The sequence below is a fragment of the Equus przewalskii genome, chromosome 14, assembly GCF_037783145.1.
Source record: "Equus przewalskii isolate Varuska chromosome 14, EquPr2, whole genome shotgun sequence".
Classification (NCBI taxonomy): domain Eukaryota; kingdom Metazoa; phylum Chordata; class Mammalia; order Perissodactyla; family Equidae; genus Equus; species Equus przewalskii.
In genome coordinates this window covers 37887336-37898497 of record NC_091844.1, presented here as the reverse complement: position 1 = coordinate 37898497, position 11162 = coordinate 37887336, and the positions used below count along the sequence as shown (strand labels likewise).

The following is an 11162-nucleotide window of genomic DNA, read 5'->3' as shown; positions in this document are numbered from 1 at the left end:
CAATCATCAGTTGATGGGCACTTAGGTTGCTTCCATGTCTTGGCCATTGTAAATAATGCTGCTGCAATGAACATAGGGGTGCATGGGATGTTTGGAATTGCTGATTTCAAGTTCTTTGGGTAGATACCCAGTATAAATATTCTACTTTTTTTTTTAAAAGATTTTATTGTTTTTTCCTTTTTCTCCCCAAAGCCCCCCAGTACATAGTTGTATATTCTTCATTGTGGGTCCTTCTAGTTGTGGCATGTGGGACGCTGCCTCAGCGTGGTTTGATGAGCAGTGCCATATCCGTGCCCAGGATTCGAACCTATGAAACACTGGGCCGCCTGCAGCGGAGCACGCGAACTTAACCACTCGGCCACGGGGCCAGCCCCTAAATATTCTACTTTTGAAGCACCTAATAATGTACAGTTTAAGAAACTTTGGAAATTTTACATTATTGAAAATAAGTAAGTTAAGGACTTTTACTTAGGATCACTTGGCCATTGTGCTGCATGTTTTTGAAACTAATAAAACTTTACTTTGAAAATATTATGAATTTAAAATTTTTAACTAATTCATACTCTCTTTCCTCTTTTTAATCCATACGGGGAGATTTTAATCTGTATCAGGCCATGAAAAAGTTTAGATGTAAAAAATGTGGGTTTCTTCTTTAAGTAAAAAAAGTATCTTATTATTTACACCAAACGAAAGTGAACCATTCTGAGAGAACCACCATCTCTGATTTCCTGAAAGTAAACAAATAAAAATAATTAAAATGATATTTGAGCAGAGTAAAAAATAATTGACTTAATATTTATATCGTTAATATTTTTATTTAAATATTTAAAAACAGTGAAACAAAATAAAATAGTTTAAAATGCATTGTGTATATGTAAACAAGAGAGCTGTGTATTTATCTTCCTCTAAAAATTTCAATATACTGTTCATAAAAATCAGTGAAGAGAAATAACATGTGAGACATAAAAAGGCAAAAGAAGGACAGACAGGATGTTAGTTGAAATTTGAAAACATCTGGCTCCTACAATGAAAAGTTGTAATCTGTGGGTCATCATTTGTGATTCCACTTGTTTGATTTTACAAAACTATCTGTTCTAAAAGCATTTATTTCTTAATTTCTATATAGCATATATTTCTTAATTTTGGTGTTTTACTGAGTATTTAATAGTGGCTCCTGAGGTAATGGGTCATAGAAGAGATCGTGGTCTTAAAAGTCCTTTATAAAATTTTATGAAGCTGCAAAGAGATACAAACAAAAACCTCATCCATTTCCCATTTCTTATTCTTTTTTTCACACCTTCCCCCCAGCCCCATCAAAGATAGAAAAACAAAGGATTTTATGATAGGATTCTGAAATTGGAGGATGTTTAAAAGTAAGACTAAAGGTGAGTGATATTATTTGAAAAATAATACAGTGGGGACATTTCTGAAAGTTTGACGATAACCTATTTAGAGTTGAAGTGGTAAAGGAGAAAGGTAAAAAAAGTAGCAACGATGGTTAGTATTTAACATATCATAATTGGAGACATTTCTCTTATAAAAAATTTTATTTTAAAGTTATTCCTTAGGTTATATTTTCAAAGTTCTTTTTAGTAAGAGAAGCCTTTCAGAAAGTGACTGCATTATACTATTGTAAGTAGTCATATCACAAAGAAAACAGGTGTAGGGCTGACAAGTAAGGAAAACACGTATGTAAGCATGTGCCTGTGGATCTTGATGTACACAAAATTTTTTTAAAACCTGGAAAAACAGGTAGCAAAAAGAATGAATAATTTAATATTGCCTAGGGTCTTGTGTGTGTATTCTGACAAGTTCAGGGGTTTTATGCAGCTTTCAATTTAAAAACAAAAAACATTATAAGCACTGGTATTTAAAAAAAATAAGCTCCAACTTTTGGTTATAAGCTACTATACCAGTCTTTTTGTACACCACTAGAATGGTCATCAAGAAACCTGGATTTAGCTTTTGGTCTTGTTCACTAACTGGCAGAGATCCTAGATAAATTATTTTATTTTTCTAACATCTGGATATAATTGTTGCTGGATGGCTAGACTTTGCACACGCAAGAAGTACCATCTGGTTCAGCCATATTCTAGATGTTCTGTAGTGTCTTCTATCCAGGCCTTAAATACCTCTCTTACATTAGGAATTACATTTTGAAAAGTAGTAAGCATAGAATTCTCAAGGATCTCCCAAGACTTAAAAAAAAAAAGTCTTTTCCTTTGAAGGATTTTCTTTAAAATCCATCCTATTTTTAAAAGACTTACTTCAGGACATTTCCAAGGTTTCCATGATAGTGTGTTCCATGCTAAATAACCTTGACTTGTACTCTATTTTCCTTAGAGGAGTATTTTGATGATTAGTGAAATAATGTATTTTGTATAGTCAGTTGTTTAATCATTATTAAGAATAAAGTATATTCATTAAATAAAAACTGGAACACAGCAAAGTAAAAAAATTTATCCATAGTCTTACCAGTCATATAAAACTGTGGTTTAACATGTATTTGCTTCGAGTCTTTTATTTCCACATACATGTTTTCTTTATTTTTTTAATACAGCTGGTATCATATTGCATATACAATTTTGTATATTTTTGTGTTTTTTGGCCTCGCTTAAAACACTTTTCGCTGTTTCCACATTGTCTTTGTTTTTAGTGGCTAAGTTTTATTCCATGAAATACTATAGCTTTACTCAACCACTCCTTTTTTTGGTTAAATTCATATGGTTCCCAATTTCTTCTTTTTTATAAATAACCCTGTGATAGACATTGTTAGGTATGAAGTTTTTTCTGTGTTTAGGGTTATTTTCTTGGTACAGAACTGTAGAAATAGAATTATTGGGCCAAAGCTTATGAAATTTTAGGCCTCTGGGTAAACACAGTGGAATTGGTAGTTTTGGTTTCTTTCATTCCTAGTTTGGGAGGAGGTGATTTTGTTTGGTGATAGAAAGTTGTGGTTTCAATGGAGGCTGAACTTCCTTTTATTATGAGGTGAAATTGTGCTCACCCTTGACTGAATGGCTACATGTTAGTTCCTGTAGTAATTTACTGCAACAAAAGGGTTTTCCCCAGTCCTTCATTTGATTTCTATGTATAGGTAAGTGCATTTTCCGAACCACACCCTATTGCTGTTACCTAATAATGGGTGATCCCAGGTCACTTTCTTTTAAATGTACACAGACTTTCATAAGCAAATTCTGAAGACGAGTTAAGGTTTGCTTTGCTACATACCTGTTACTTATTTAATTTATACAGATATCTTTAAAAAATATACTAAGTGATCATCTCATTATTTTTATGTTAGGTTCCTCTGTTACTTATGGTTCCTTATAACTTTCTGATTTGGTTCAACAGTAATTAAATCCCAGAAATATGCTATTTTAGAGTTAGAAGAAACCTTAAAGTTTCCTAATCTGAAATCTTTTCATTTTACAGATGATGAAACTGAGTCTCATGTGTTTTCTCCAAAGTCACTCAGTTAGTGGCAGAGCTGGGATTAGAATTTAGTTCTAATTATTAGAATTAGAATTTTCCTGTGAAATACTTTTTCCACTACAGCTTTTTTATGTTCTAACAAATAACATGTGTTCTACCAGCTGCCTTACGGTTAACTCCTTTGAGTGCCTGTTCCTGTCACTTAAGGCTCTTGTTTACAGGCATGCCAGTAGCCCACCCGTGTGACAGGAGATGCTTTCCTGAGCAGGTTGTCCAGTTACTCAAGTTTCACTATTGGATATTAACTCTGCTTCTTGCATATTTGGTATTATAGAGGGATTTCTTTTTAATCAATATTCCAGAATTTTGGTCCTTGATGTTCTTTCTAGAAAATGAAATCTCAAATTGATTACAATCTAGCACTTCCCAAAGGTTGGCTTGAGGCTTCTGGGACTTATGAGAGACAGGTTAATTGATAAGCTAACTGTTTAACTTTCCAGCTTCCTCTGTGTTAAGTAAACCATCAGAAAGGAATGTTCTTAGAACATGTTGTGTCGCCTTTCTACAGAACTGCCTTCACTGAATTATGATTCAGTGTATTTCCTTCAGCTTTTATACAAGATTTATAACAAAAACATCTATGTGAATAGGGTTTGTCTTTTCTAAAACTTTACTTGAAGATATATATAGTTTGTTTTTCAGCTTTCTAACACAGCATTCTTTTTTTATTTTTCTGTTTGAGGACGATTAGCCCTGAGCTAACATCTGTCGCCAATCTTCCTCTTTTTGCTGAGGAAAACTGGCTCTGAGCTAACATCCATGCCCATCTTCTTGTATTTTATATGTGGGATGCCTGCCACAGCATGGCTTAACAAGCAGTGCATAGATCTGCACCCGGGATCCAAACTGGCGAACCCTGGACCACTGAAGCGGAATGTGGGAACTTAACCGCTCCACCACCAGGCTGGCCTCTAACACAAGCATTCTTGAGTGTGAATCCCGTGCTGGAAAAATGTTTCTGTCCAGATGAATTTGCTATTTGCGTACTTTAAAAAATAAGTCAGCAGCAACAATAATAATGAACAGTGTTTTGGAGTTTATAAAATACTTTCACAGTACCTAATTTGACATACCAATCCTGTGATGTTATTAAATGTAATTATTCCCATTTTAGAGATTAGTAAATAGGTATAGAGATGTGTGGCCGTGACAAAGTAGTGGAACAAAACTGGAGCTGAGATAGTTTGTCTATAAATCCTACATTCTTTCTATTATGCCATGGTCCCTTCCAAACTAAACCTATTCCCCTTTTTTCCATTAGCCTCCCCAAATTCAGAGCTAATCTCAGGGGTTTTTTTCCTTTTAAAGGTTTTTGGGTTTTTTTTTGTTTTTTGTTTTGGTGAGGAAGATTGGCCCTGAACTAACATCTGTTGCCAATCTTCCTCTTTTAATTTTCTCCCCAAAGCCCCAGTACATAGTTCTATATCCTAGTTGTAAGTCATTCTAGTTCTTCTATGTGGCATGCCACCACAGCACGATTTGATGAGTGGTATGTAGGTTTGCACCCAGGATCTGAACTGGCAAACCTCAGGCCACCGGAGCACACGAACTTAACCACTTGGTCATGAGGCCAGCCCCCTAATCTCAATTTTAATTTGTATAAAACAGCCCAGGTATTCAAGAACATCTCTTACTTTGCAAATTCTAATTAATTTTTGGTTTGTGTGATTTTATTTTAGATATTATATATAAAATAATTTTGTGAAATGCCCAAATCTTTCAGAAAATAGATAGGTTGTAAACATTAAGATAAATGGGTTCATATCTATGAAGACTAATCACTGTATTTTTGGCTGTGTTGACACTTTTGTTTTTTTACCTAATGGTTTATCTAACTCTCATCTTTAGGCAATGTGTTGTTATATTTAAAAATATTTTGGGGCCAGCCCAGTGGCATAGTGGTTAAGTTCACGTACTCTGCTTCAGGGGCCTGGAGTTAGCAGGTTTGGATCCTGGACACGGACCTAGCACTGTTCACGAAGCCATGCTGTGGCAGCATCCCACAGAAAGTAGAGGAAGATTGGCACAGATGTGAGCTCAGCAACAATCTTCTTCAAGCAAAAGGAGGAAGATTGGCAACAGATGTTAGCTCAGGGCCAGTCTTCCTCACACACACACGGTTCTTTAAGGACCAGCCCAGTGGCATAGTGGTTGGGTTCTTGCACTCCACTTTGGCAGCCTGGGGTTCAGTGGTTTGGATCCCAGGTGCAGACCTACGCACTGTTCATCAAGCCATGCTGTAGCAGCGTCCCACATACAAAATAGAGGAAGATTGGCACAGATGTTAGCTTAGTGACAATCTTTCTCAAGCCAAAAGAGGAAGATTGGCAGCAGATATTAGTTCAGGGCCAATCTTCCTGGCCAAAAATATATATATATATATATATATATATATATATATTTTAAAAATCATCCTTTGGAGGAAACAAATAAGTATGAGGATAGTTGATCACTTATTCCGTATCAATGAATATTTGAAGATGTTGTCATCCATCAAGTAGATTTATAAACTTTATGATAGAAGGTATCAATGAACATAAAAATTGCTACTTTTTTCCACGCTTTTAGAAATTACATACTTATATTTCAATTATATAAGGTGCTCTTTATTAATGTATATAATTGTCACTAAATATTGGGTATATATATGTATATACACCCGTGTACACTGTCTTTTTTATCTTTATTACTCTCTTCCGGCTGGACTCAACCCCCCTGAATGATAGTTATGACAGAAAGAGTAATATAAGCAGCAATTTGCGGTGTCTGTCATAATTCCACATTAGAAGAATGAGTTTCGATCATTCCCAAGTCTAAGAATTTCTTCCACACAATATGCCAATGTACAGGAAAGACATCATAGATATAAACTACGCAATTTATTACCTAAATTTGCTATGACCAAAGTCACTGATAGGGAACAAGAGGTATGCTCCATACCTAGAAACTCTTTTCAACAAGCAACCCCAAGTTAGCTTCTCTAAAATTGATCTACTAAGGTTGAATAGAGCGCTGGAATTCTTTCCCTCAGCTTTTGTCATTAGCACAGATCCCTCCCTGAATCTTCCCTAGAGCTAGCTAGGCCTCTAGTGGTTTCATTTCTTTTGTTTTTTTATTGTGGTGAAATATGCATAACAGAAAAAATTTACCATTTTAATCATTCATGAATTTTCTAATTTGTTTTTTCTTCATTGTGGTTTATTCTTGACTATCTTCGTTAAAATCTGTTTAAGTGTGTTTTTCAAAATAGTTTTGGAGAAAGTGGGCAGGAATCTTTCTCAAGTGGACCACATCCATCAGAGAACAGTCCACTAAACTGCAGGGCACCTGAGGTTGCTAAAAATCACTGTGAAGACGGTCTGTAAAATTTAAAAGTGAGGAGGAATTACTTAAGCAGTTGTGGAATTATCTTCTTATTGGAGGGAAAAAATTGTCAGAGCATTTTTTGTTTTCCCAAAGACTAATATACACTGTTCTTCAAATGGTAGTTACTTCAAGTTAAGACATCGTAACATAATTCTCTTTTCATATTTTTCCACAAAAGAGAAAGTAAACAGGGAAAATTGAAGGACAGACTTTTTCTTGAGGAGTTTTAAACAAGCAATAATGTATACTATTAGAGAAAACTGTAGCTACTGTAGTAACAAAGGTTTTGACAGCAAGCTAATTCAAAGCATTAGAGAACTTTACACCTGGATCTCTCTATCTATTCCCCAGAGGATTTTACCCAAGGAATTTCTTAGAAGTAAAGTGCATATTTTGATGTGGCCTAGAGCTAGGTCATGGTTAAAATAAGCAGTGTTTAAAAATAATGTCACTTCTTACTTTAACCATAAACTAGCTTTAGGCCTGAGCAGAATATGAACTTTAAGAAAATTGCTTGGCTAAAAGTCCCCTGGGGATTGATGAAGATAGATAGATAGATAATGTATAAAAAGATGGATAAAATATATATTATGTATAATATATATACACACACACTCATATAGAGGAACATTTAAGATTTGTGCATTTCATTCTATGTACATTTTATGGAGGGAGGGGAAGGACTGTAAACAAATATTAAGCTCTAATTAATGATGTGTATGCTAAAGTAACTAAGGGAGTGACGTGTCTGGATGTCTGTAGCTTACTTTGAAATACGTCAGAATATAAATGGATTGATAGAAGCACTGGTCGATGGATAGAAACATAAAGCAATTATTGTAAAACATTAATCGTAAGTCTAGGTAGGGTGTATGTGCATGTTTAGTGTACATTTCTTAGAACATTTCTGTTTATTTGAAATTTTTCATAATAAGATGTTGGAAAAAATAGTGTTAATGAAAAGGTACCTAAGTCTACATAGGTCTGGTTTGGTTCAATCAATATTTATTGACACCTACAGTATACCAAGTGACACAACAGGTATTTATATAACTGTCAACCGACTCAGACTCTCTCAGGTGCAGAGTAGCAGGAGATTAAATTGAAGAGGAAGGCATAGGTTAGGCAGTGGTTTTTAGCATAAGAAAAAAAATGAAATTAAAATCCTTTCATCTTAATTTTAAATTGGAAATATCAGTTAAAACTCATGGGTTTCCTTTTAAAATATACCATAATAAGGAACTTGGACTTTATTCTCTGGGGTTTTAGGCAGGGGAATGAGAGGTAGATCAGTCTCACAGCTTTATGGAGGCTAGATTTGAGGTAGTGGTGAGGATCGACTAAAGACAAGGATATCAGTTAGGAAACAGTATTCCAGGTGCAGATGATTAAGAGCTGAGTTACAGTGAGGCAAGATTCTAGAAATATTTAGGAGCAATAATCAATAAAACTTGATGATTGGTTTGATTCGTTGTGAGTGGGTTATAGGGAAATCAAGAATAACAAATACTATATAAGACAAGGAGCAAGTTTGGGGCTGGTAGGTAAAATGATGAGTTTTGTTTTGGATTTGTTATGTTTTGGATTATGTTAAAGTAACCAGACTAGGCCAAGGAGGAGTCACTCATGCTAGGCCTCAGGGCAGCAAACCAAAACTGAACTAAGTTTCTCTCTTACCTCTCCCAGAAAAGGAAGGCCTGGGTCAACCATCAGCGCTTGCCTGCTCAGCACAAATTACCTAACTGGCGTTCCAAGACTTCCCTTTGCTCCATATAAGGAAAGTAACCATGCTTTAATCAATCAGCAAATGCCCAGTATAACTTCCTTGTTTCTCCTCACTTTGGTCTATAAAGATCTCTCACCTTGTACAGCTCTTGGAGCTCCTTTCTCTCTGCTAGATTGGATGCTGCCTGATTCATAAATCATTGAATAAAAGCTTACTCGGTCAGTAAATTGTCTGTGGAAAATTTTCTTTTAACAGGTATTATCTAGTCAAAGAGATGTTTATTCTTTTATTTGTACCTATGTTATTTGACAAATACAGAATATAGAATTCCATGCCTGCTGCTAATGATAAGATGGTGAGCAAAATGGGCACAAATACTGCCTTAAAGAAACTTACTAAGTCTAGTGGGAGAGACAATTAAACTAAAAGGTATAATAAAAAGTAATATTTATGGTGATAGGCAAAGCACAAGACACTATGGAACTTCACAGAAAGGACAACTAACTTAGTGTGGCAATGGCTTGCAGGAGCAGGATATATCAGTTTGAAACTTGGGACGGAGCCTTGGCTAGAGATACCAATTGATGTCTTTCTGCTGTTGATTCCTGAGAACTGGTAAAATTGTCAATGGATAATATATAGAATTGTTAAAGAAAAGGCTAGAGGCAAGTAAAAGGAGTCATACAAGGAGATAGAAATGAAATAGAAGGTAGAAGAACTTATACCTTTTATAATGATATAATGGAAGGTATAATGGACGCTAAATGTTTCAAGATGAAGAGCATAGTCAGCAGTGTTAAATAGTATAGAGAGTTCTGATGAGTTAAATACTAATAATTATCCTTTGGATTTGACAATTTGGAGGTCATTGGTGACTAAGTGGAAGCAGTTTCAACGAAGTGATGTTTAGTTAAAAAAAGAAGTTAATATCTTTAGGGGCCTAGATTTTTAGAATAAGAAAAAAGCTACAAGAAAAAAAAAATGAAATCAAACTCCCTTCATCTTAATTTTAAATTGGAAATATCAGTTGAAACTCATGTGGGGGCTGGCCCCGTGGCCGAGTGGTTAAGTTCGCATGCTCTGCTGCAGGCAGCCCAGTGTTTCGTTGGTTCAAATCCTGGGCGCGGACATGGCACCGCTCATCAAACCACGCTGAGGCAGTGTCCCACATGCCCACAACTAGAAGGACCCACAATGAAGAATATACAACTATGTACTGGGGGCTTTGGGGAGAAAAAAGAAAAAAATCTTAAAAAAAAAAAACTCATGTCTTTTTCTTTTAAAAAATACATATTTGCATCCACCAAAAAAGTCTGAAAGCTATAACCCTAGAGAAAATAGTAGATTTTAGGTCTAGGCAGGGAATATGTAAGATGAGTCTGGGATATCTTACATCATTAAAGTAAGGCAGCTGCCAAAGACTAATTGGGTCATATCAAAAGGGCAGAGGAGTCAACGTGAAGGAAGACAATTGATACATCAAAAATGATAATCACTACAGAGGACTGAAACACATCAAGCGTCTAAAAATACAGGAGTTCTTAAAAGATTTTAAACACACACAGATACACGCACAAATACACACTCTGTCTCTCTCATTGGGTCTGTGGAGGCTGCTGGGCACCAACTCATTACTCTGAACCAGGGGTCAGCAAACTATGGCCTATGGCCCAGTTCACCCTCCATTGTTCTAAGACCTGTGTGCTAAGAAGATGTTTTTACATTTTTAAATAATTGGAAAAAATGAAAAGAAGACTAATACTTTATAACGTAAAAATTGAATTAAATTCAAATTTTAAGTGTTCATAAAGTTTTATTGGAACATAACTGCCTTATTCATGTGAGTATTATCTATAGTTGCTTATTTGCTACAATGACAGAGTAGAGTAGTGTGACAGAGACCACATGGTCTGCAAAGGCTAAAATATTCACTGTCTGGCCCTTTACAGAAAAAGTTTGCTAATCCCTGCTCTGAACATTGATAAATAGAAGGAAAGAATCAAGCATTTATCTTGCCTTTTATAAACTTCCTTTTATGGAAACCAAATAGTTGATGAGGGAAAAATTTTGTTACAGAAGAATTGCATGTAATAAATACAGAAGAAATGATAGAATTAGAAAATCCCTATTTTTGAAACCCCAATGAAAAAGATGGATAGGCAGTGGTCACCAATGGATTCTAAAACCACCGAGTGAAAGGCTGATGGGGAATTTTTAAGTGGAGGAATCAAGAATTTAACTGAATCCATTGGTCAGTTAGCGTCACGAAAAGTTGGGGCAACCAAATATTTATGTACCCCATGATGTGATGTAAAAAATTGCCTAAAAAGCTGCATTTTAATTTAACCAAGAAAATGGATCTAAAGACTAGTGTACAGTCGTGTGCTGTATAACAATGTTTTGGTCAACAACGGACTGCATATATGATGGTGGTTCCATAAGATTAGTACCATATAGGGGCTGGCTCAGTGGTGCCTTGCTTCGGCGGCCTGGGGTTCAGATCCTGGGCGCAGACCTACATGCCACTCATCAAGCCATGCGGTGGCAGTGTTCCACATACGAAATAGAGGAAGAT

General features: G+C 35.5%; 1 protein-coding gene across 2 annotated transcripts in view; it reads right to left on the bottom strand.

Moving 5' to 3' along the window:
• Window positions 1–497: 497 nt before the first annotated feature.
• Window positions 498–11162, bottom strand: part of WDPCP (WD repeat containing planar cell polarity effector) — a 385152-nt gene continuing 374487 nt past the window's right edge. The window contains exon 18 of one of the 2 annotated variants that reach the window (XM_070572535.1): window positions 498–728. In XM_070572535.1, coding sequence (XP_070428636.1) covers window positions 678–728 — 51 coding nt within the window. In that variant the 3' untranslated portion in view covers window positions 498–677. The remainder of the gene's footprint in view (window positions 729–11162) is intronic. The other variant, XR_011526047.1, reaches the window with a different exon arrangement.